The sequence below is a fragment of the Dicentrarchus labrax genome, unplaced genomic scaffold (genome assembly GCF_905237075.1).
Source record: "Dicentrarchus labrax unplaced genomic scaffold, dlabrax2021, whole genome shotgun sequence".
Classification (NCBI taxonomy): Eukaryota; Metazoa; Chordata; class Actinopteri; family Moronidae; genus Dicentrarchus; species Dicentrarchus labrax.
In genome coordinates, this window is record NW_026136705.1 from 2,349,141 (window position 1) to 2,376,252 (window position 27,112).

The window sequence follows — 27,112 nt, forward strand, 5'->3', positions numbered from 1 at the left end:
CAACAACAAACAACAACAACAAATAAATCAATAAATCAATCAATAAATAATAAAACATACATATAACATGAAGAATCTAAAACAACTAAATGAATCTGCTGTTTCAACTGAGAGAGTGTAAATTGGTTAAAATATGAGATAAAGTGAAGAATTTGGGACATTTTGAAGAAGATTTTATGTGTTTGTGCCTCTAAATTTATAAGTGTTTGAGTGTTTAATGTAAACTAATAATATATATTTCTTTTTAGACATGTGAGGCTTTTAAAGTCCCCAATTTCCAAACCCCTCCAATATAAAAATATTATATATTACCTAACGTTGATTTTTTATTAGCTAATAATGTGATACCTGTTTTTGAATATAATGCTGCTAAGTTTGGTATTTTATGCAAAACAAAAATGTTGAATTTTTGTGTTATATTAGGCTATTTATATTATATTTAGGCTATTTTGATTATAGGTACATTTTAAATTCTTAAATGTGTTTTTTTGAAGTTAATAAATGTATTTAATGTCTTGAAAATCAACTTTAAATCATTAAGAAAACTGGACAAGAGGAATACCTTAAGAGTCTCAGGATTACTTTGGTTACATATTGATTAAACCCCATTGAAGTTAATTTAATTTAACCTAAATTTTACAGGATTTTTTCTTGTTTTGTTTATTTGTTTGTTTTTGTTTTCTCCTTTTTTTTCTGTTATGCTGCTTGAAATCATCGTTGGCGATGTTTAACAACCATTAATGATGCCTATTTACTATTCAAAGCTTTTCTACTATCAGCTTGCAAACGAGTTAGTCAAACTATTTATTTATCTGTTTGTTTGTTTCCTCTTTATTGAACAAATTACTAACTCAAACAGCTTACATACCCAACATATATGCTTATATGACATAAACAGTAGAGAAGCAAAGAAAATGAAAAAAACATTTAAACAGTTAAACAGTTGTTGGTTGACAATATGACAAATCCAAACTTAAGGAATTGGAGCAACAACAGCTTTCTCTTTCTCTTCTTATCTTTATGTATTTATTTTTTGAAAGTACTTTATTTTTCTGTGTGATTTCTGTGTGATTTGAATTTGAATAATTGTATATTTGTATATTTGTATTTGTATTTGTATATGTATATATTTTTATGGACCAACTGCACCAGGTCACATTCCTCGTAGGCATAAAAACCTACTTGGCAATAAACAAATTCTGATTCTGATTCTGAAGAACAACAAGGAATATAATAAAAAATGTTTAATAATTTATTCATAACCCAAATCTTTATGAATGACACATATATTTTAAAGTACTTGAGCGTTAAAAAAATAGTTTTTTTTATCCAGTGGAAGTTTTTTTTAAAAAATAAATCTAAATATATTTTATTTTTATTTTCTTTTACGTATTATTTTGAAATCCAAAAACCGGAAGCGGCGCACATCACTCTGCGCACCTTCACAGCAGCACCACAGGGGGGGGGGCAGACGGCTCTCCCGGAACTCTGCAGCCGCTTCGGCTCGGATCATTTCAAAACATCGGGGGTTCGGTCCAACATGGCTGCTTACGGATGGAAATACTGATGACAGTCCGAAAGATCGCCTCGATTTGTACGATGGTAAGCGGCTCGTTCCCGGCGGCTGTTTGTACGCTGCGGCTCCGTCCGATGCCCGTGCTAGTGTAGAGAGCCAGGACGCTAAGCTAACTAGCCCTGTCTGCTAACCTCTCAGGGGGCAACATGATAATAACACCCCCCCCCACCTACCTACCCCTACCACCCACCTACCCCCTGTTTTCTTTAAAGAAAGTTACCCAGCTGAGCTTTGGTAAAGCGGCTCTACGTGGTACCGCCTCGGTTCTGGTGGTTGAATCCACTAAAAAGAGCTGTTTTTAGTTTGTTTATGCGAGAAAAAGGAAGGGTTGAAGACTAGCGGAGCCTGCTAGCCCGATGCCAGACCTCTTGGGACAAAGTTATTTGCCCCCCCCCCCCTGAGAGTTATTACATTGTGTTATTACAGCTCCTTTATAGCTGTAGAAGTTTATTCACTTAAAAAAAATGCACATTAATTAACATTAAATGTGTTAAATGTGCCAGATTGAGGCCACACAGGTTAGTTATCATCTGCAGACTGGTGGCACAAATAATAGAAACACAATAGCTACACTATATATATATATTTATATATATATATTTATATATATATATATGAGTTGAGTAAAAAAAAGCCACATTAAAGGCTGACACTGCTGTCTCCACACGCTCTCTCGCTGTGGTTATGTTTTTGAGGGGTGAGTGTAATGTGAAAGCAAACATTTAATGCCTTTTTTTTAAATTATTAAATCTTAAAGAGGCTGTTGATAGTATGACACTTTATTGATCCGCGTGCTGAAACTCTGGGTGGTCAGAGGTCAGGGGTCAACCTGTTGGTGGATGAAGGTTAAAAAGGTCAGACACCCTTTTTATTGGCTCTCTTGCATTTAATATATCTCTGTCTTTCTTTATTTTGACGCGTAGCCGAGTCATAGAGGCGGACGAGGGGCGGGGAGCTTAAAGCTAGAAGATTAACTTCTGACTGTAACTCATCCTGTTTCTACCCGTCGCACCTTTCAGAGCTGACAGACGGTTACACAGATGCCACGGAGAAGTCTGCTGCAGTCTTTTTAATTTGCTGGCTGCTGCTTCTACGTGTGTGAGGAAGAAGTAAGCCGGTGCACGCACACGAGCCGCTTTTCAAGACCACACAGCAGCAGCAGCAGCAGCAGCCCCGTGTCAACCCGTTTAAGCGTGAAGGTCCGGCATCGTTGTGGCAAATTACCGCCACGCACTGGACAAACACTAACAAGGCTAAATATTAGCTGTGTCTGGCGGGGTTTGTTCAGTCTGTTTGGCAGCCTACCAGTTGCTGCCCGGAAGGTGTTTGTGTTTTTCAGAAAATCAATGTTTGTGGGTGAAACCGTGAAAGGCTGCACAAACCAGAGCTGGGCAGTCAGAGAGAGTCAGACTGGTAGAGATAGTTATTGTTTATTAGGTTTCCAGTCATGGAAAACTCCTGGAAATTGATTAAAATGATCAAAATATGCTGGAAATAATCTACTCTGTCCTGGAGAATGAGTATTTCAGCCCCTCACTCAGATCACATTCGTAAACTTGTGTATTTACTTTGAATTTCCACTGTTGGTAGGTGAAACTGTATGACCGTTCAAAAGCAGGTTAACCAGATGCAAAGTGGAACTGACTTGCAGCGATCTTCGGAGCATAAAGTCAATTTTCTTTCCAGAGCTTGCGAGTCATATTCTCATTTCTCCACGCACGCAGCCTGTTAACGATCAAACATCTTGTTGCTGCGGTTGATAAATACACGCGGAGCGACGTTAAACGCCTGTGCGGATGAATTTAATGTAAAATAAAATCACTTCTACTTGATGCGAAGCTCACTTTCATTTCAAACGTTGTCAGTTGTGTGTGTTTACAGCACGTATTGAACAAATCCATCTCTCCCCTCCTCTTTTTTTTTTTCCCCAACACACACTTATTCGCCTTCCTCTCCGACATCAGGAGGCTTTTGTTTACCACCGTGCGCTGTTTAGATAAATAACCTCTAGCCGGTCCTTCATTCGCTCGTCTCTTGTTTGACTTTACACGGACGGCGGCGTGATGATGAGCAACAAACGGCGCGTCTCCACTTATGTAGTCATTCACCCCTGAAGGAAAAGCTGCATCATCATCATCATCATCATCATCATCCCGCTCCTCTCTCTCTCTCTCTTTCTGTCTCCTGCCTCAATAGGAGACGTGATTTGTAGAAGCTCGGACCAAATGACATCCGGAAACAAGAGTCGTTTCAGTGATTTCACAGATTTTTACAATAACACTCATTTTGGTGAGGTTTTAGTCAAGATGACACATATGTATGAGTCAGCTATTTACCAGGAAGCTTGATGAATGTGGACAGCTACAGTTTTAACAGTAAATAACATTTGCAAAGGTCTTTAAACTGCTTTATACAGTGAAATTCATGTTTATGATTCACAAACCGTTGAGTTCATTTAATGTAAAACATAAAAAAGGCACAATAACTACGTTGTTTGGTGCTGGATGATCCTCGGTTTCAGTCTAGACGTTATTTAAATTTTAAAAACATTGTTGTCGTGTCTTGAAAATCCCCAAGCTCTGTTTTCGGTTGTGAAATCAAAAGCCCAAAACATGAACGTATAACAAATGTTTTTTATGTCAGTGTCGTACACAGTGTGGGAACTTTGAGTGCTCAGTTTCTGTTCGTTCACAAATTTGCTCTTTTTTCTCTCTCACAGTTTGCTGTCATCTCACCGTTGATATATGTTGGGAATAAGTTCAGTTTGAGCCTAGTTTTATTCAATCGTTTGTTTCCTCTCTACACGTTCACCAACTTTCATTTCTCATGCAGTTTTTTCTGTTGTTTACGAGCTCAAACTCGTACTGAACTTTATTTGAGCCTCAATTTTTCCCGATTCATATCTTAAAGACATCATTTTGGCACAACATCTCTTCTAGTTTGTTCTAATAGTTGTGCGATATGATAAATCTGTCATTCACGTGTGTCCTCTCGCTCCTCTCCCGCCTCACACATCTCCTCTCCTGAGTCCTAGTTTGACTCTCTGTGAATCTCCTTGTTACTGTATTCCCTGTTGTCAAACTAGCCGAAATAAAAACGTCAATCCACCGCAGTTAGGTGTTAAAATATTGTTGCTCTGGAGCTGTTTTTCCTCTCACTTGTTCTTCGGCTCAATGTGCGTCCTGCGTCGCTGAGCAGCAGCTCTGGTACTTCGGAGGCGGACCATTAAAACAGCAAAATAAAATGACAAAAACTGCCCCAAAATTGACCAAAAATACCCGCCAATAGCCGATATATATTGGTCTAATTGCCTCACCCTAACGGTGCTTGAAAGTTTTCTTTTTAAAATGCACAGCATACACAGTTATTCACTAATAAAGGCACATGTTGTTGTTGTCGCACCTTACAGTGACTTCATATCATCAAATTTGCTCTCAGATTGTTGTTGATGTTTTTAAAGTCAACTCAGTCCACAGCTGAGTCATGAGAGGGGACTTTTGAGCACTGCTTGGTAGTCTAAAACATCAGGAAGTGGTTTTTTAATAACTCATGCACTGCCCGCATGTCAGATCAGTGAGGATATCTTCTTCAAAACCCTGAAGTGAAAACGCAGTTTAAAGCACAGATAATGTGGTGATGAGACGAGCCCGTTGTAACACAAAGATGCCATTTAATTATTAAAGGCTTTGACATATATTCAAAGAAGTAATGAGACTTAACAGGGAGAAAATGGGGAAAGGTGAAATGGAGGAAACGAAGCAGGAAACACAGCTGCAGCGAACAGACGGCTGACAGTCCAGCAGAGCAGAGAGAAAATGGAGCAGGAAAACAGAAAACAATGAGGAGGGAAACTGGAGGACAAAGGAGGGCTTATGATGGATCATTTTATGATAATTAACATCAAATATGTATAGGAAATATTTATTTAGCCACCATATGAATATTTCGTGATATGTACGACACTAAAACACACGCTCAGGATTTGGGAATTTGACTGGAAAAGATACAGGCTTGTCCCCTTGTTCAAAGTAGATCAGGCAATCAATATAGGACTGTATGCTGGCGAGCTGGACAGCTTTTTCTAGTCAAGCCACGTGAGGATATTCAGGATAATCAGGATATATTCACCACAGTACATTTTTATCTCGATAACGTTGTATATCTAGTCGTTGCAGATGCAACTTTTACACAGAAGATATGTTAAATCATGTGAAAAATACCCAGAATACCCATTAAATATGTCTCCTCTTCTTCTTTTTCTCCAGGGCGCCAATGCCTCTGCCTTGGAAAAGGAGATTGGACCGGAACAGTTTCCCGTTAATGAACACTACTTTGGACTGGTCAACGTAAGTGTCAGTCGAGAACACACACATTCTGCCGCCTTACTAGCTCTACCGCTAGGTTTGAGTACAAAAACCCAAGTCGGGAACGCAGCCCTCTTTCTCTCCGTGTCTCTCATTCTCAGTCTGTCTTTCTTTTTTTCTAGTTTGGCAACACCTGCTACTGCAACTCGGTGCTGCAGGCTCTGTACTTCTGTCGACCGTTCAGGGAGAAGGTGTTGGCGTACAAGGTAAGAAACACCTCTGGTTTGTGCAGTGGTCAGGCTTCTCACGACTAAAATCACTTAAATACCTCTAAAAATAATGTATCGGCCCGAGTATAAGACTTTATTTTGGGGGTTATGTATTATTATATATTCAAGGACCAGACATTCAGGTATTCAGCAGATGTTTTTTGTTGAATGGAGCGAGGTCTAGTCTCTGCATTACAGGGTGAACTTGTTACATTAGGACTGTTGCTTTATGGGCTTTTTGTAGCCGTTATGTTGCTGCGATAGCATGTACTTTTCCCCGTCGTGTCTTTTAGAGTTAGTCAGCCCTCCAAGTGTCATTAAATATGTCCTTAAATGTAAGTATAGTAGGTTGAAGCAGGAAGAGAGTCTGATTAAACTACTATCTCCCATATAACTTTGACTAACTTGGGGGTTTGTTTTCAACCTGTCTGATCGGCTGACTGCTCGTTTTCGTTGCTGTACTTACCTTGGCAGGTCAGATCTTATCACAACCAATAGAATCAATGGTCGGAGCAACAAAAGCTGCAATAAACTGTAGTTTTACTAATTTAAACAAGTTTTTGATGGCTTGTCTAACACACAGATTGAGGGAGGTAGACCCTGAAACATATGTGTGTGTGTGAGAGAGTAGGTCACTGTTGCTAATTAATTAATAAAAATAAAAAATGTATGAAGAGAATTTTCAAGAGCTTGTCCTATATGTGAGTAAAATGACTCCAGAGGAAATACATGTCATTGAAATTCTCAAAATATTATAGTTTTTGCTCTTATTTTGAAAAACAAAATTCATTTTTCCTACATCCTATGGAGGAATTTTCCCTCGTTTTCAAACTGCAGTCATGTTGCTGGAACCACATGAGCCATTTTGACTCTTTCTGTCAAAAGAAGTTTTTTTTCCTCCATAGTTTTCCATCAGTGGTGGACTTTCATTCATGCAACCTCCTTCTTAAAAAGCTCAAAAAGACAATCAGAAGAACATACCATGTCTAGGAAAACTATTCCGACTGTGTTCGATAGCTGGACTGTGAATATGTGACTGATGAGCAGAATTAGCTGCACAAATGTGGAAGTTACAGTATGTTGAGCTTTGATTGGAAGTATTTCATGCTTCACTTTCTCTAGAGAAAGGGCTTCAGGAATGAGGGCCATCTTATCCTTGGACTTATAGTGTCTGGGTCTGTGGTATGGACTTATATTTGCCAATAACAGTTCAGGACAAAGAATCGATTTATCTGTTTAATTAGCTTAACCCTTTATATATACATATAAAATACAAATATTTGACATGTTTTTTCATCACATTTTATTAAATAAAAACAAAAATTCAAAAGATTTCTAAATGTAGAAACATGAACAATGTCTCTGTAGTATTCTGTATTTCTGTAAGTTATTTGAACAATGTACATCTTTTAGAGAGATGCTCATTTTACTTTCATTCTTTCAGCTGCTCCTCTCTTCTCGGCTCTTCTCCACCTGCACCAGTCAGCTCTAGCTCATCAGAATGAGCGCTTTAGCTATTATAGTCTTTATTTTAGATCGATTTAATGCCCGTGGGAGGTCTACCTCCTGTAACTGTTACCTCTCACCCTCTTTAATGAGTCACATATACATTTCATAGGTTTCTATATCACGTGTGTGTGTGTGTGTTATGGATTTCACTCCCATTGATTAGATAAAATGCCTTGATTGAGGCTGGACCTCTCCTCTCCTCACCTGTACTGTATTTACTGCTGTTAAAGTATCTGTGGTGCGTCACCTTCGTCTTTCTTTTAGGTGCAGCCGCGTCGCAAGGAGTCCCTCCTCACCTGTCTGGCCGACCTGTTCAACAGCATCGCCACGCAGAAGAAGAAAGTCGGAGTCATCCCTCCCAAGAAATTCATCTCACGACTGAGAAAAGAAAATGGTGGGTACCATTACGGTGTGACGCTGTATTGTAAGGAAGGAGAGCGTTATCCTCCCCTCTGGTTTAAGTGCTGAAACCTCTAAAATCAAATGTTCAGTTTGTTGATTCTCGTCGAATTTTGCCAGAACGTGCAGCTGCTGCTTCTGTCAGGAACTCGACTTCCCGTATTTTTCTCGGGGGGGGAAAAAAACATCTATCCCAACAGCAGGTGTTTGGAGATGTAAAATCTGAAACGCTCTTTCATCAGCGATTTGTTGAGACTTGACTTCCTTTCACCGCTGAGCCACACAGTCGAGTTAACCGATTGGCGAGGGAGAAAAGGGGGATAAGAGGAAAAGAAAAAAGGAGGCAGGGGAGGGTTATCTCAGCTGAGAAGTTAATCTCACAGCTGAGGAAATAAAATTGTCAGCCAAATCCTGGAGCGGAAAGCGGATGAAAAAGAAGTGACGCTCTTAATTGGCTCTTTTTCTCCTCGCCAGCACATGCTGATGTTGTTTATTTTCTGTTCTCTCTTTCTTCAACACTTCCTCTTTCCCTGCCCGTCTCTGCTTCTCTGCGGCTTTATTTACATCCTTCTCTATATCCATTCTCTATGCCTTTATGCCTCTATATATTATTATTATTATATTATTGTACGTCTGTCCCCCTCAGAGCTGTTTGACAACTACATGCAGCAGGACGCCCACGAATTCCTCAACTACCTCCTCAACACCATCGCAGACCTGCTCCAGGAGGAGAAGAGCCAGGAGCGGCAGCAGAATGGAAAACTGGTGCAGAATGGTGGAGGAGGGGGAGGAGGAGGAGGAGGAAGTGCAGGAGGTGGAGGAAGTGAGGGGGGAGGAGGAGGAGGAGGAGGAGAAGGGGAAGGAGGAAAGGAGACACAGCAGACTTGGGTTCATGAGATCTTCCAGGGAACACTGACCAACGAGACGCGCTGCCTCAACTGTGAAGCTGTAAGTGAAATCATTTTGGTGCGGTTTGAAAGGGTTAAAGTGATGATTTATTCGACTTGAACTTTTCAAAACAAAAGTGCTTCATTACATTAAGTATGAGCTACAAAAGAGGCAGATCTGTAGGCACGGAAGAACTAGAAAACACATAAATAAAAGCCCAAAATGGTTGTTTGTTGGTTGGTATTTGAAACAGTCCAAACCAAATAAACATGGAGTTCTGTAGGTAAACAGGGAGACGGGAGCAAAACAAAATGAACTACAACTAAAAACTGTGCATATTTACTGAATTCAGAATCATTACTGGTCCCCAATGGTAGACAATGCACAAAATATACAAAATTTTAATGGATTTAATGCTCAAAACAAACAAGATTTAGCCTTTTTTTTACTATAATGAAGCCTGAAATATAAATATTTCCCTCTTCCTTAAATAGTTAATTTATAGGAGTTATTTATCTGTTTGTTCCTGATAGTAAGTTGGTTCTAGACTTGGTTATCCTTGCACACTGTAGACCCCAAATGAACCAAATCCAAAGATATTGGTGTGTAGCGATGCGTCGGAGACCGGGAAGAAGAGTTTAGGTCACTCATGGATGTAAACAACGCTGTGTTTAAAATACTTTGCACATGTTTCATGAGGGAGGAAATACATTTGTTAGACCTCGAGGATACACACAGAGTTTTGCTGAGGATCACTGAATATAAACACAAGTTGTGTTTGTATACAGGAAAACTCCACAGGGCACCTTTTAATTTTCCAAATGTTTACCTGGTGGGACGTTAATCTGTTTGTGAGTATTCCATGTGACACCGTGTGTATTCCCTGGAATTGCAGGTGAGCAGTAAAGACGAGGACTTCCTGGATCTGTCGGTGGATGTGGAGCAGAACACCTCCATCACGCACTGTCTCAGGTAGCACGGCGCTCTTATTAATCATCCGTGACAAGTCTCATATGCTCACGGGATTATGGGACGATTGGAAAACAGCTTGAATTTGACATCGGGACTCCTGTTGATTTGTGTTGGTAAATGTGTGTGTTTGTCTTGTTAACAGGGGCTTCAGCAACACAGAGACGTTATGTAGTGAATACAAATACTACTGTGAGCAGTGTCGCAGCAAACAGGAAGCCCAGAAAAGGTGGGTGATCTCATCGGCTGGTTACTTTCTACTTCCTGCTGTGCAGATGTAGATTAAGATTTTCTTTCTTTCTGTCTGGTGAGGCGAAGTAAAGGAGTCAGTGTTATCTTCCATCGAAAGCTCAAACAATTCATCGATTTAGTCGAGCAACAGAAAGTAAATCAGCAGCTTTTCTGATAATTGTGGTTAAAATCATCTTCTTGCAGGAAAAGCAATTTATTGGTTCTACCTTTTAAATGTTTAAGGTGTTTTCAGGGTTCCAACAGGTCCTGGAAATACTAGAAAACATCAAAATGTAGAGACTAGTTTTTCAGTCCAGGTCGAAATGACCAAAAATCTTTACCCCCCTCACTCATTATATGAACCTGGGTGCCTATTTTGTTTGAAAGTCGACTGTTGTGATGATAAGCTGTGTGAAAACTGGTGTTAAATGTGTCAATAGTGAGCAAGTGCTGTTCTGAATTGTCAAGGAAAACTGGAAATTGATGTCTCAAAAAGAGTCAGTTGAATGAAAATGAAATAAAATGCATAAAAGGAAACACAGGTGTTTTGCTTTCATGCATTTTATTTCATTATAAACTGAATATCTTTTGGGTTTTGGCTGTTGGTCGGACAAAAAAGGAGTATTTGAAGACGTCACCTTGGACATTTTTACTACTTTCTGGCATTTTAATGACCAAACTATCGTCAGGTGACGATCATCGCCCAATCTTAATGAATAATAGGTTTAATTTTACCTAAATTTGTCACAGGGAAAGAAAGGGTTTTGTGCAAATAAGTTACTTTTCAAGTTGTTTTGAATGCTTCCTTAAATAAAGTAAATTAAATCCTTATTCAGCTAATGTAGTGATAGTCATTGTAATATTAATTTCATCATCTTCGAGCACAAATAGAATCATTCTTTTTGTAGTGGAGGTTTCAGACACGAATGCACATCTTTTTTAGCAGGAACGCACAAAGCAATGTTTTGACACAGAGCATAAGGGCTAAGCCGCTTACATTACATTGATGAACAGATTTATTCCGTTTTTTAAAGTATTTGCTCTTTGCTGTGAGGAGCTGTCACCTAAATGAGCACTTTGTCTCCACATAGCTGTGTAGCAGTGGTGAAAACCGCAGTCGCACGGCTATATGCATCGCACCCTTCGCTGTTGAGCTTTTCAAAGCGGACAAATACGGGTACAGTTTGTTCCACTAGAAAGTACCCCCAAAACCACATCTGACGTTACCATAGCAACCAGTCAGGGCCTTCCTGTTACACTCTGACAAGTTCATCATCAGTATTTAGAGTCGATGTGGGCCAAGGTGCCTATTATCAACCTCTGCACAGCAGTCTGACAACTGCCGGCCGTTGTTGATCTTTCATATTGAGTTTTACAAACCAACAGGCAGAAAAGTGTGGAGTGTGCCTGCTCACAACTGCACATGCGTGTGTTTTTATACGTAAGCGTCCACAGTTTTTCAGCGCCTGTTAAGTGCACCAAGCAACATCCATTAGCTTGAAAGGGCCATGCTGTCACCAGCGACTGCACCTCGCATTAACACTGAGCAGCATGCTGTGAGAGCGCCAGCTACAGGTTCAGCCAAATTAGAAGGCGCACAAAGCGTCTAACACGCACTTCTTGTTCCTGGTCGGGGATCTGGAACGGTAATGGTGTCGGCATGGAAAGCTTTTAACCCTCGGAGGTATTCTTTGGGGCAAATTGCCCTCGCTGCTTGTCTTTGTGTGCTTTTCCACTTACCTTTTTATGAGCCTTTTAGTTTTATCTTTGATTTCTAGATTTTCTTCTTGATTTAAAACTCTTTTACTGCTCTCGAGAGTGTTGAGTGGTTAGTTCAGTTGAGAGATAATTTCTGAATCTCTAAAAGAACCCAGGGAGCAGCATTAAAACCACTTCCGACCATTACAAACCTCTCTCGCTCGCTCTCTCGCTCTCTCTCTCTCCCCATCAGGATGAGGGTAAAGAAGCTACCGATGATTCTCGCCCTCCACCTGAAGCGCTTTAAATACATGGACCAGCTGCACCGCTACACCAAACTGTCCTATCGCGTCGTCTTCCCCCTGGAGCTCCGCCTGTTCAACACGTCCGGGGACGCCACCAACCCGGACCGCATGTACGACCTGGTGGCCGTCGTTGTACACTGTGGCAGGTAGGGTCTTTCTTTTAACGTACTAGTATTCTCCGCTGTCCAACCTGCAGCATCTGTAGTGGTTTATGTTTGTTGTGCTTAAAAAAAATCCCAACTTAACAGATTTCAGTCAGATTTTTCATATTGTTTATGTAGATTGATCATCAGCCAAAAACCTGAAAACTTCATGATGTAAGGAAACAAATACAAAACAATTTAAGCTTCATAAGATATGGATGTATTCTGCCTTCCATAAACTAATCCATTAATCAGCAAATTATTTCAGCATTAAGCACGTGGATATGACTTAATTTTAAGGTCACATATTATGCAAAATACACTTTTCAACATAAATGTGTGTCTATAGAGACTAACAAAATATGCTTGCTCCGTTTATCAGGAAACCGGTGCTCCACAAAGCCTGATTTGCCTCTCGTACCTCGTCTGTCCCCATAGGAGTAAAAAAAACAGTTAAAAATTAATTGTACTTACTAATATTGTTCATAGTTTGGGGATTTAATTCTCTCCAGAAGCTCTCTCCTAATATATTGCAAAACTAATTTCTAATATTCACACAGATCCTGTCAGAAAGGACATAATGGGCCAAATCTCTGCTTGGTTTCTGATTAGTTGTTTGACGTGGTCGCCTGTCATGCAGTCCCACCTGGCTGCTGTCAGAAGATCCATTATAAACTGCATTGAGCTTCTTTTAATACCATCGCAGTGGCATTTTACATGTTGTGGCTAAAACTGACCGTATCGTCTGCGTCTTCCGGCCATCTGTGGCTCCGTATTTATCTGAATTCTTCTTAAAGTTCATGGCAGGATTGCACAAAGCAATGCCGCCTTTCTCTCTTTTTGTTATTGGAATTGTCAGAAGACAAAAACGACTGGGGGTTCGGTGTTTACGTTCAGCGTGAGGAGCCACGCCGTTGATCCGTACAGTGTGAGCATAAAAGTGGCAGGTTGTGGCAGTGTCGAGAGGCTGATTAACACACAAGTTAACATAACGTACAAGATTAATAAAACACAGTCTGCCAAGATTAACATGAAATCTAAATGATCTAATGCTGTAAATCCAAAATGTACCCGGCTGATCCTTGGACCAGGGATGATAGCAGATACATATTTAAACAACTTTTTATTAGCTCTTAATCATTTTTATGAATTATAAATCAGAATTGTATGTTTTTTTAAAAGAATGAAAAAGATAATAAAACCTTAATAAAAATCTGCCAACATAGCTCGCAGTTGTTTTTGGTTGCTGGAGTCAGACACATTCAGACGTTCAGCTCGGGTGATTCAGGGATCTGGAACGTCTTCTGATGCGGATTAGCTGACGTCAGCTGATGTATAAGTGAGCAGATGCACGTTATTAGTAACTGGACTGTTTTCAACTAGCGGATGAGTTTGATGTGACCCTCCAGTGGTGCTTTCCTCAGGTGGATTAACATTGTGTGTGAACACAAAGGCTGCACATTTAAAACAGTGCTGTTTTTAAACATTTTCAGATTTCCACTTTGGAGATTACCCAAAACATCCCTATATGTAAGACTCAGCACTAAATGTTTGATGATGTTTTTAGAGCAATTATTTCATGCTTTTTCACTGGCATCGGTTCAGCAATAACATTCGGGTTTAAATTATTACTTGGGGAATAAAAGTGAGCCATTAACCACCATTAGCCACGAGTTCAATGCCATTCAGGTATTATTTTCATCGTGTGTTTCACTTTGTTTTCCCTCCCATCTGTCTCCACGCTACAGTGGTCCCAACCGCGGACACTATATCACCATCGTCAAGAGCCATGGCTTCTGGCTGCTGTTTGATGACGACATCGTAGAGGTGAGACAGATGTTTGTATTCTCCTTTAACTCTTTTACTGTGGGCAATCAGATTCTCTAGTGTTTGTTTAAGAAATGGGCATCTACCAGTAAACGGTCTCCAGTTTCAATGCGTAATGGTATTAAAAGATCCAGTATTCCTTTCTGTACAATCTTTCTTACAGCTTTAGGTAAACATGTAGCTTTATTTGTATTAGTTCCTCTATAGAAAGATAACCTGCTTTCATATCACTGCTCAGGTCTAAATTAACAATGTAAGAGTGGAGTTTTTAATATTTATATCCTCTGTTGCTAAGGAGCAACCGCTGGCCCCAAAATCAAGATTAAAAAGAAGTTCAGATGATTCATTTAATAATGAACAGTTGGAAAGTTAATAGAAAAAATACTGACATCTTGTGTTATTCAGGTTGTTTTTACATATTTGCACCAGCAAAAGCCTTAAAACAATGACAATAGAGACATTTACAAAACAAAAGTTTCAAATAAATTAAGACAAATCTGAAGATTAGGGGTATAAGAAAATATTGATGATCACAATCTTTTGTTTTGCGTATTGATTCTTGGTTATAAATGTAAACTGAGGACTATGATGTTGGATGTTACAGCGATTATGGTACAATACAAACGCAGATCCCACTGTTCTGGTTGCATAACTAAGTAAACTTGTTGTAATTCAGATTTTAAGCATGTGGTGGTACGTTTATACTATGATCATTTTCCTAAAGTTAAAGAAAAGAAATCGTAACCCCTGTATCATAATATGTATGTCCAGATTCTTGCCAATATACAGCCCTACTGACGATAAAAAAAATAACAAAACAAAGCAATTTAAAACAATATGAAACGATAAAATGGATTAAAGGAGAAGAATGAAGTAAAATAAGTTATATAATATAAGAGTTATATAAAAGAACAGACAGCTTGTTCCTTCCTGGTATTAAACCTCAACTCTGAAACAAATATGAAATATCTTCAACACTCAGGAACAGCAATCAAAGATTAAAATCCACATCCTCCAAAGTTTCCCTCCTCATCCTAACCAGGCAGGAATTTCAAACAGCCGTCCTTCCAGACTCTGTAGATCCTGGCGCTCCGAGTGTTGTGTCTGGACTTCCTACAACCGACCAACCTAGACACATTCACATTTGCTAAATAATGAGGAGTTAAAACAGAGTTTAGAAAGCTATTAGAGATATAGAAGGGTAGAGGAAGGTATTCTGGAAGGAAAACAAAGACAAAGAAGTGGATACCTGCTGAAGTTTCGAGCCCAAAGCCTTTGCCTGACCTCTCAACATGTTCAGCATGTACCTACTTTGGTTTTAATTGAAACATTATTCATCCAAGTTATGCAATTTTAAACCGAGTGTCAGTTTGATCGGGAAGACCTGGACAGCTCGTTGTGTTCGGAAAATTAAAACTATGACAGACTGGGCTCGTTCATTTTTTTTTTTTTTTTTTTATCGGAACTATGACAGACTGCTATAAAAGCTAACCAACAACTTTCGCTCAAATGAGATAATCATTTATGAAATCCCTGAAACTGCTGATCCCCTGCGATAGCGCTCAGCTAACAGTTTCCCTGCCCCGCTCTCAACACGCTGCCATCCACGCTGCAAACTGTTAGATCTCCGACTGCAGTCGTAACGATAGTGCCGATAACGTGATGATTTCTCAATCCGGGTAGGGGAAATTTAGCAGCATCTCCAACCCTGCAACATATTAAAACATATATGAAATCAAAAGTATAGCTTTACTAGCACGTAGTGTTAGCCAAAAGCATGATGTAGCTCTTTAGTCACTGGCAGTCAACCACATCAGAGCGCGGCCAAAGCCTCGGCATGCTGCTGTGTTTCATTCGGAGCCAAGTAACCTTTCAGTTTGTTATTTTTCTTTCTCCGTGCCAAAAGAGAACGGTATGCCACAGCAATCTAGCCATCGGCGGTTAACTGAGCGTGCAGTCATGATGGTTAAACGTTCCAGGGTTTGTGAAGTATATTCTGTATCGGAGACAAATGTGCAAACAGGCTTCTATAAGCTGAGTAATAGTGAAAATCTCCAGCCAACTTGGGAAATCACAAGATCCTGTATTTTACCGATCTTTAATTTCTCAATATTCTCTCAATAAATCCCTGTTTCTCAGAAAGAAGGCTGCTTTTAGAAAAGTCCAGTGTGTAACATTTAGGAGTGTTTATTGGTAGAAATGGAATATAATTTCCAAAGGTATGTTTTCATGAGTGTATAATATAATAATCATTGTGTTTTTGTTACTTTAGAGAGAGCTGTTTATATCTAAAGAGGGAACAGGTGGATTTTTGACGGTTGCAATCTGCAACTTTGCCACTAGGTGCCACTAAATCTTACACACTTGTCTTTAAAACCCTAGTAAATATTCATTATTAATTTATTGTAATCTTGCCTGACAAATTTGATAGTTTTGTATGTCTAGCTGGCTAAAAGTCTCTCTATGCTAACCTTGAATTGCACTAAATTAATTTAAAGTATCATCAATTAAACATTGTTTTTTGTTTACATATTATTTATAGCAAATTACACAACCAAACGTCCCTCTGGAATTATTCTAAAGTTACAGACCTTTAAAATAAAGTGTTATCCAATAATCTTTTAGTAGATCAGCAAAGCATTAGCTGAAAACCGCAATTAACAATTAAATTAATAGCTGTAATTATAATTTAGTACATGCTACAACTTATCTTCAAACTATTTTATTTATATTCCTGACATATCCCAAGAGAGATTTTAAAGTTCTCTACAAAATACTAATTTAAAAAGACTAAACCAGAGATTTAACAAGTTTTAGCTCTTCACAACAAATCGTGTATATTTTACATTTGTTATGCGTACCATACTGTTTTTAGATTATTTAAAATGTATTCTTTGATTGATCCTTTACAGTGAGTCTGCATTAAGTTGTATACTGTTATTATTGCAGAGTAATGCAATTTAAGTGCTTATTGATTAGAAAACTCTGCATTACATCACAATGATGATGTTGTAACATAGACAGAAATCAATGCAGACTCTGCGTTTACTGTGATCGATTCCACAACTCAAGGATGCTTTAATTGTCTTAATTGTAATTAACGGAAACCAATGGCTCTCTGGAACAGTAGAAAAACTCATTCAAATGTCTAAAATGCATCAGCATATGTTACTTGTTTAGTAAAGTGGAAGTGAGTTGTAGTGAATGGGTTAAAACGTGCAAAACCACTGGTATGGTCCTTTTCTAAAGCATTTATGGGCTCAGCCTTGACATTCTTCATATTAAACTACCTAATATTTTGTCCATTGGTCCTCATTTCTGATCCAACCTTTTTGTTTGTGCCCAATTAAAACGGTTAATTTCACTTTAAATCTCCCCGGCAGGGGGACAAATCACCCTTGCTTTTGGAATAGAGAAGAAAGTGCTCAGTCACAGTCATGACGGACTGATGTTTAAAACTGATCCCATCACCAGTGTATTTTTCCACTATGATGGGAAAGAGGCCCACTCGAACATCTGGTCCAGTGGAGAGAAACTGGCTGACTACTGTTAGATTCCGCTGAGGTTGCAGAGCTGAAACACTAACGTATCATTTTTTTATGGTTTGTGGAGATTCTCTGCTTTGTATTCTAGCTTTCAGTTCTCTTTTCTTCATGTGCATTTTCACTGCTCGTAAGTTATCTTTCCTCCTTTTTGAGGACTGAAGCTGAGTTTGCTAAAGCTGCAGCCAGTTCTTTCACCACCAATCCAAAATTATATTTTATATACAATTTGTATCCAGCCTCATTCTCTCCTTCTTTGGACAAAGCTGCAAATAAGAAACAGTTGTCAGGACCGAGTCTCGAGATATACACCACTTACTTCATCAACATTTTAACTGGAGATTTGGTAGCGAATGAAAGCAAAGGCCCTCGTGAAACAGTTACACAACCAAGTTCAAGAGCACGAACTGAAGGGAAGGATTTTATGTTCCGCTAACTCAGACCTCCTCAAAGACCTGTGGTGTCCTCAAGTCATCTTTACATACAGGGTTTACCACGGTTGTGGGAAAGAAAACCCCATCCTGGAATCTTAAATGTGTTTTTTGTTTTCGTGCTAGGGGAAGTTGTGGTATGTTACAGAGATATGGTTTAAGAATAACATATTTTTCTGATGGGTTAAGATAAGTAAACCCTGGCTGCTCGTAGATCTGTGCACAAAAAATAAAAAAGATCAGCTTGATGATAAAAATAACGGCTATATTTTGTCCATGAATGTTGTCTTTCAGACTAGTCTATGTTGACTTTCATTTCACACCTATCACAATAAATCATCAAAAAACAAAGAAATAGTTGGAAAATATGCAGTTTTTCCCCCATGAGTTGGATTAAAATATTGATATAAGCTGGTGTCAGGATGTGGTTAATGTAGCAAAAAGACTGGATGCCAGCGAAGTTAAGAGAAGACAATCAGCTTTAAAGCTAATTAGCCCATTTTATCTTGTGTATTTAATCTGTACACAAACAGAAATGTAACTGTGTCTTGGTGAACAGCCGATGGACATCTTGTCACCACATTGATGATGCCGTTACTTCCGGTCTTTATGCTAAGCTAATCGGCTGCTGGTTTCAGCTCCGTAGTTGACACACATAAGCAAAGAAAGCAAGTATGCGTTTTTCCCAAAATGTTGAGCTATTCAGAAGAACAGCCGCCTTTTAAATAATCAATTCTTGCAGAACTGTATGACTGAATGTGTCTAAAGTCCAACCATTTTTCTGTTTTTCTTGTAGAAAATTGACGCACAAGCGATCGAGGAGTTCTACGGTCTGACATCGGACATTTCCAAGAACTCTGAGTCAGGATACATCCTGTTCTACCAGTCGAGAGACTGAACCAGCCAGCGGTAAATCCCCAACAGACTGTCACTCAACAGAGGGGGAGGCGCTTAAGGCTGCCACCGGCTCCGCCCAGTACGCTCACATAAGTATCCAGGCTTTATTCCCTGCAGGCGGAGCTTTGCACTGGAGCGCCACTCGGATCGATTGAGACGTGTTCAGGTCGCATGCCAGCCTCCTGGATTACGACCGTTCAAATCCTCTGAGCCCACACTGCAAAAAAAAAAAAAAAAAAAAAAGCAAAAAAAAAAAAAGCACCTTAACAAAACAAGATGGCTGAATCTGTAACACTCGCTTTGCACTGGGGCATCAGCTGGGAAGACCGAGTAACGCCAATCCAAGAGGCTGACATCGCCGTGTGCACAGCGGTCCATTTTGGAGGTAAAAGCAGTTTGGGATTGTTGAGACGATGCAAAGTAACCAATCAACTGTTTCGGATGAGGCAACTTCTGATTGTAATCCTCCTCGTCGTGTTAACCATCAGTGTCATCACAGTCTTCTTCAGCGTTTTTTTTTTTTTTTTTCGTGATTGTGTGACAGGTACCATGCGTTCACCCCCAAAACGAAATCATTCGGGAGACGGTGAAACTAATATCCGACAGCCTTGTTAGACGTCCCACCTGTCACGATAAAACCACTGACACAACCTTTAGTGATCGAATAGCTTGAATGTCCACTTGGAGCGCGGTGATGCCGTTGCTAGTTTGCAGTGTTTGTAACATGAAGTGGTGCTAATAACATACAGTGTTAAAGGCAGAGTGTGAAATGAAAACCAGCCACCAGTGAGATGTTGATGAATCTGATGGAGGGGCTCATTATTTTAGTTTTTTACTGAAGAAAATCTTTATCTTAAATATTTAAAAAATATAAAATAAATTGAGGAGATCTAGGTAAAAGTTTGATTTTACCATTTGAAGTTTCTCTGTTAAAGCATGCCAATCAATTTCATTGTTTTCCATTAATTGCAGCGACCCTTAAAGCAGGAAATTACAACGTTTGGGATGAATAGGAACATAATGTCTGGTTGAAAATCAGTTTGTCCCAATGTGCTCCTTTTTAAAAATAAAAAAATCTGCATGTTTTTCAGCAAAAAAAAAAAAAAAAGGTAAAAACCAAAAACAATGAGCCGTACAGATCACCAACAACCTTGGTCCAGTTTTAAAACGAGTGAGTGAAAAGTGGCTGGTTTTATAGTAACTGGTGTGTCGTGCCATTACGGGTTATGTTTGGTGCCACAGCGGAAAAACTCAAAGAGGGAAGACACTGAACGAAGAGCAGTCAGGTGTTTCAGTGTTTTTTTTAAAGCCGGCTTTTTTGTGGTTTTGACAGAAAGCAAAGTCTCTCTCGCAGTTTGCTTTGAAAAGTTTGTGTTTTAACATTTGAGTTTTTTTTTAAATGCCAGAATATGCACATTTGTACCATTTTTAAAAGGGACACATACAGAGAAAAGTACTTTTTCTTTTCTTTAAGTCAGTTCTGAAATCCAAACTGTCACACTACGTACAGGTTGAATGTTTGTGTTTAGCATGTCTTGTCCTTTATTATTAAAAGCTTTATTTCTGGACAGCAAACTCTGCTGAAGCTGGTTCAGCACACCTCATAATATCAACCACCAATCACACGCTGGCAAATCTCGACTCTGGCTTAAGTGTTTCTCCTGCAGCTGCAGCGTTGGCAGGGAGTCAGACCTTTTACATAACATGTTTTTCACTCCAGAACCTTAAATTGGAGCCGTCAGTAACGCTGAGTGATGCTAACGGTCTGCTAAAGTGGCACGCGTCCACTGTCGGTTGACGACATGGTATATTTAATGCAGTAAGACTGTCTGGCGTGTTTGTCTGAGCAGTTTAAGATGGATTCCTTCTTTGTATTTAAAAAAAAATAACTTAGCACAATAGGAAAGAGTTCAGGATGTTCATTTAATGTTGACTCTTCCTGTTTTAGGAATTTAAGATTGTTTTAAATCAGTATTTAAAAAATTAACATTTGCAGCTTCTCCAATGTGGGGCTGATTTTTCTCTTATTGTGAATTCAAACCTTTTGATTTTTTTTTTTTTAAATTTGAACAATAAATCAGTGAATATTGAAAATAATCAGTGGCAGCTGTATTGTAAATCCATTCAGTCAGCTGGTGAAAACTGGAAAAACTGGGAGGTAATGCAGAAACCTTTGTAGTAACTATGAAGTAATATGATGACAAATCCTCCGGTATTGGGTTTTATGTGCTTCTGAATCTCTCCAACTATCATCTAGTCTATAAAATGTCCAAAAACAGTAGAAAATGCACATCTTAACAAACCGTAGGAGATGTTTTCAAATTGATTTATCCTACAAAAATTGTCCCCAACCAGAAAATATTTAGTTTACAGTGATAGAAAAAAAGAGACAACAAAATCATATCCTCACATTTGAGAAGCTAGAGACAGAAAATGTTTATGTTGGATAAGTAACTTTATCAGATGAACAAAATAGTTGCAGAATAATTTTTCAAGGGATCGACTCATCACTTAATGGACTTTCGGCTCTATATGATTGCAAGGAAGAGTCGGATTTTTCTTCTGCTTCCTCCATTATGAACCACCGTCAGAGCCACTCATTTTATGAGTGGGTATATCTTTTCACCCCTGAGGTAAAAGAGTGTAATTAATGCTTTCAAATGGGTTTTAATTGTGCTGAGGCAAAGAGAAACAGGAGCCATTTTAAAGCCTGTACTCATTCTCTCTAACTCGAGCCTGCTGATGGGCAGCAACCTGCTTTTTTCACCTCTGTTGTTTTTTGTTTAACGCACAAAACAAACCAAATGTAGGATTTTTGGTTTAATCGTATTTTTTAAAGTATGTTTTACACTGCCAAGTTTGTGAGGCTCCACCCGACTGGGCTGTCCCAGATTTAACAAGCAAGCTCACCCAGTCACTCTTTGTAACAGCTGTAGCAGATGGAAAATTAATGGAAACATGCTCTCCGTAGCCTTTAAGGTGTTTATATTCTACAGTAGTTGAGTGGCCTGGGCAGTGGGTCAAGTATTATCTGAATGTTAAAATGTACAGTAAAATAAAAATAGGGCTGCTGCTTGACCTGTAAAACACCACTTAGACACGTCTTAATAATCTGAAGTTGCTCTCTCTCCTGCCGAGACAAGAAAAAGCACTTTTAACAACATACTTTATTCTGAAATTCTTCCTTTGAAGTCCTTTAGTTTGAACAAAAGTAATGGATGTCAGGTTGTATATCCTGGGGTTTGCTGACAGTGTTTTCACGTTACAAAGTGATGTTGAGATAGTATTTGATTGGCCACTGATTGCCCTCCGACGTTGCTTTGTGGTCTAGCAAAAGTTGAGCCAGCTTCTCTTAGGGGCTATGTAATGTTAAAACACTCCCAGCAAACCCAGCCATATCCAAGTTGATATGTCCTATTTTTTTTTTTTTTTTTTTTTTAGCAGAAGTGTGTGTTCAAGTTCTCAAATGTCTCGCTTGGCTTAAAGTAACCGTAAATGACAGAAGGAAAGGGAGCAACTTCAGATGACGTGTCTCAAACGCTTCCCTTCATTCACTGGGTTGAGGCTTCAAAGTCAACACTATTTCCTGTCTCTGCTGCTCTTAAACTCAACTAATCTACATGAACGGAAGATGTTTTGCGTGGTGTTGAATTTGTTTTGGGGGTCACTCCACTTCGTTTCCACCAGTACTTCCATTTCTGAAAGTCAGAAAAGGTAGTTTATGGTTGACAATGACTTGAAACGCAAGTTATATCCAGGCACCAACAGAAACTGTGGACTCTTGTTAGAGTTGCTTTCATGATGTTTTCAGATTTTAGGAAAAATTTACTCACAGTATAAATTAACAAAAACAAGCACAACAGAGCATTATTTGGAGGATACAAGTCCACAGATTAAGTTTGGAGCTGGTTATGATTCTGTTTTTTAATAAAATGCAGTTTCATGGAAATTATTGGTCCTAAAAACTGCAAATGTCTCTCCTCAACAAGACTGGTTGAAATTATTGGCAAAACAAAGTGTTTAAAACCCGTGTTGAAACAAGGCTCTTTTTTTATTTAAATACTATTAATATTGTTATGAATGTTTATGTTATCTTCTTTTCTTAGATGTTTCACTTGTTTTTGATATATTTCACTAATTTTACTAGTCTACCATTCTTGAGTAGGCAGCTTTGGATATTTGAAGATTATTTTGGTTTCATTTGGGAGTGTGTGACAAGAGATGTTGATGTGTACATAAATACAGATGTTATTATTGGAATATAAATATTTGCTTGCTTGAAATAATCAGCAGACCTAGATCAAAAATGTTAGTGGACATTATATCTTTAAATACTTTTATTCTGGCAATGAATCGATACGCCTTGTGCTTAAAGTATCAAGCCCCACCTATCTGGCATCCCAGGCAGCCTAAACCAAACAGCCCAAAGCTAATTAGCTCATATGTAATCTGACTGATCACACTATAATAAACAGAAAACTACCTGATATCATTAAGATATACTTGCTTTGAAGTTCTCCATACAAGAAACTGCTGTGCAGAGAGTAACTGACCAAAAACTGTTCTTTGTATCACAGTGTTAAAGGAAAAATCCACATAATAATTCTGTTTGATTTAGTTTTTCCTGTGAATAATTAGTCAAATGTAGATGACATGGCAACAGATATTTACATTGACATTTTGTTTTTAATCTCTCTTATGTTGAAGAGCACTAGAAGACAACTGTACTGGCTTCCCAAAAAGCTTAACTTAAATTTCAGTATCAAACTTAAAATATGTCTTTTGTGCAGTTTGAAAATTGTTAACTTGTAAGGTTGCATTGTAATTTTTGTAATAGTCCGACCAATAAGCTGCCTAGGCTGATAATAACTGCTGATATTATCTGATTTCAGATGTATTAGTGTTGCGTATATGTTCAAGTAATACAAAATGAAATTAAAGTACAGAAATGCCAAAGATACATATGAGATATTGGACATATTTTGTCCAACAGACAGCACTGACAAGTTTAATTTTCAATTGTAAATTAAATAAAATACATAGAGAATGTCAGCAAATACATTGTTGTTGGATATCTTAAAATTCTCTATTTTGATATTGGTATCAGTCTTAAACATCTAACGTCTAATATCGGTTATGCCAGAACACTTATTTCTACAAATAATTGATCAAATAAGCTGCATATTCATGAAATGTCACGGGTATCTATGTATAAGAATTAAATTAACCTAAATAACTTACAGTACAAGTGAAATTATGATGCAAATTATATCTGATCAAAGAATAAGAAAACAACTTAACGACGATTAAGTTTCAGTACTAAAAATTACTTAAATACTTAAACTGGTCTTCAACATTGTGATTATTCACCTAATCAAAGTCCTGATGACATTGCTTTCTGTTAATTTCTTTAATCTAAAATATGACGTCATCTGCAAAGAGTCAGAGTTTATTTCTAGATTTTAAATCAACTTCAACCAATCAAACAACACAGAAATCAATTTGCGACTATTGAAGAGGCAAGAAGACCAGTTTCTACACCAGAATGTGCCGAAAATAGGCCAGAAAGTCATCTTCTGATTTTTATTTTTTTACCCAACTAGTCTGACGCGTAAATATTCAATATATCAAGATTTTTATTAAGCTCCTGTTTGTTCGTTATTGATCAAAAGCAGCAATGCCTCTTTTCAGAAGGCTTTAGAAAGCTATGAGGAAGTAAATTGAGTTGGGTTGAGGTTGGAAAGCAGAAGCACCAACCCTTTGTCACAAAAAAACTATTTAAATAACAAAAACTGACATCTGCGGGTGGATTTTTCCTTTAACAGTATTAGTTGTTCTGTCCGGTCGTCCACATCACTCCCCGTTTTCAGACTCAACAAGAATGTAAATGTTTTGAACCCAGTATGTGATGGGCGAACAGTGACTGAATGTGTCATTAACACTCCAAGGTTGTACGTTACGACTATAGTGTGCAGCAGTGGCAGAAGCCTCCACAGACACTAACTAAAATCAGGACACATCCACACCTTCAGAAAATATTCAAACTCCTTGATCTGTTATTATTTTTTAAATTTGTGACATTGAATTTAAACTTTAAGAAAGTATGGTATGTTTTTTTTAGCCTCATTTTACATAAAATATTCCATTATGGAGAGTCAGCTACAGACTGAGGGTAAAAAATCAAGGTGGTTGAGCCTTTTCTGGAAGGTCTGCTCTTCTTTTGGCACCAGCCTCAGACAGACTGAAGTGTTTTTACTTGTTTTTTGTGGCAGACATTTAATTGGCCATGAAACTGCACCGTCTCTCTGTGGCTTCTCAGCTCTTGCTGCGAACAGATCTGAAGTACAAAGAATTGAATCCTTCTCCTCTGAGTTGTTTTGTGGGTGTTTTGTGGGGGCTGCTGCTGCTGCACATACTGCTGTCTGAAGTTCATACTGAATACATTTAGATGCAGTGAAGTTTGGGAGTGACGGCTGGTTCTGATGGTGTCCAAACTGTTTGAAATAAAAGACAAACTGGTTTTGAAGATGGAATAATCTACATTGTCTCTTGTGTTTTATGTGGTTAAGACCTTATTTTTAAAGACTTTATTTAAACCTACTGCAAGATGTTTTTAACTGGTTATGAAACACTCTCAATACTGATGCCTTTAAATGACCTACATAAGCACACAAGACCGCCAGCGAGGAGATTGGCTATTTCTATGTAGTTATTCTTAAAGTCTGCCACCAGGTCGGATTCCCCTTGAAATCAATTAAACCACGCAGTGGAAACCATACTGGTTTTGTACATAGGGGCCGCCAGAATCAACCAAAAAAATTAAACTTCCTTGTTGCTGCTTTAGGTGAATGGCAGAACTTAAAGTAATCACAGTTGAACTTGGAATAAATCACTAAAGTGCTGCTGGATTTTGTCCTAAAATGCCTCCAACAGCATCATCTGAAGCAGAGGAGCTGCAGTTATTTCATCAGCCAATTAGAGTCCAATACTTTGACTGTTCATTATGCTATATTTGATATTATACTATATTTTAATCCACACTGCACTATGAGTTTTATTTGTGTACTAGAGAGAAAATGACGATCAAACGCACAATTCATTATCAAAGAAGCAATAAAGAGAGTGATGTGGTTTGTCAGTTAAACCAAATGTGATATTCAGTACAGTTAGTAAACTAATAATAGTCTAAATGTATAGCATTTATTATTCTTGTAAAAGTTAATCATAATGTGTTGCTTGCTGGGTTGATATTGTGTTTCCTCCACTTCGGAAACTAAATCTAATCCCAGTGTAATGTGAAAAAGAAATGAAAAAAGTGAAAATTGCCACAAGCTGAATTGAAAACAAAACATTTTTTACCTGCCACTTGTTGCAGTTTGACCGTTGTCTCATGACTTTCATCATTTCTGCCAAAGAAGTGCAAAGTTATTAGTGCATTCAGTAAATTATATAATTGGGATTCGCTGTAACAAATTATAGATACATTTGAGTCTGGTCATAAGACAATAAGAGCCCTGGATCCTGGATAAACAACCAATCAGAGTCAAGAAAGATAGTTGATTGTTTTGTCTCATTTCCTTTGGGAAGGAGTCACAGGAACCAGATTTTTTAACAGATTATCTGTCTCATGTACTACTGTCAGGATATAGTGAATATTTCAGAAAGTTACCTACTGCAGCTTTAAAGTGAAACAATGTAATAAAACAAAAATCACAGCTCATAACTAACATCCACTCGATGGCCTTAAGGGCTTCTTTAAAAGGGTCACGAGTTAAAAGAAATGTCAGGAAGACACAGTATTAACTTACCAATGATTCTGGACTGATGCCGTTTCCAAGTTTCCTGCTGAAAGGTTTGTTATTATTTAAAGAGACTAAAAACTAAATTTCCTAGACAGACTAAAGAGGATTCAGACACTAGTAAGTCAAACAAAGAGACGCTACAGTTGTTTTTTATTTTTTTATCGTCTGATGTTTTCTGTCTGTATCAAACAAGGAAGACAAATGGCTGCTGTAAAAGTCTAAATAGTGAGATCATCTTCCCCTGGAGAGGTTTTTGGTCTTCTGCCTCACCTTATTATTCTTTTTTTTTTTTAAAAGTACGCTGACTCACTTCTCCCCCAGT

At 38.4% G+C, this 27,112-nt stretch overlaps 1 protein-coding gene and 1 long non-coding RNA gene across 2 annotated transcripts; one reads left to right on the forward strand and one right to left on the reverse strand.

Moving 5' to 3' along the window:
- Positions 1 to 1,446: 1,446 nt before the first annotated feature.
- Positions 1,447 to 25,528, forward strand: usp12b (ubiquitin specific peptidase 12b). The gene is made up of 10 exons (XM_051400473.1): positions 1,447 to 1,602; positions 5,842 to 5,922; positions 6,063 to 6,146; positions 7,923 to 8,052; positions 8,704 to 9,005; positions 9,841 to 9,917; positions 10,060 to 10,143; positions 12,097 to 12,294; positions 14,040 to 14,118; positions 18,888 to 25,528. The coding sequence occupies exons 1-10, from the start codon at positions 1,555 to 1,557 to the stop codon at positions 18,987 to 18,989; spliced, it is 1,185 nt and encodes a 394-aa protein (XP_051256433.1). The 5' UTR covers positions 1,447 to 1,554; the 3' UTR covers positions 18,990 to 25,528.
- On the reverse strand, positions 15,623 to 26,905 carry LOC127363707 (uncharacterized). The gene is made up of 3 exons (XR_007884927.1): positions 26,797 to 26,905; positions 26,348 to 26,394; positions 15,623 to 15,826 (listed from the first exon to the last, which is right to left on the reverse strand). It is a non-coding gene; the product is annotated as an uncharacterized LOC127363707 (long non-coding RNA).
- Between the last annotated feature and the right edge of the window lie 207 nt (positions 26,906 to 27,112).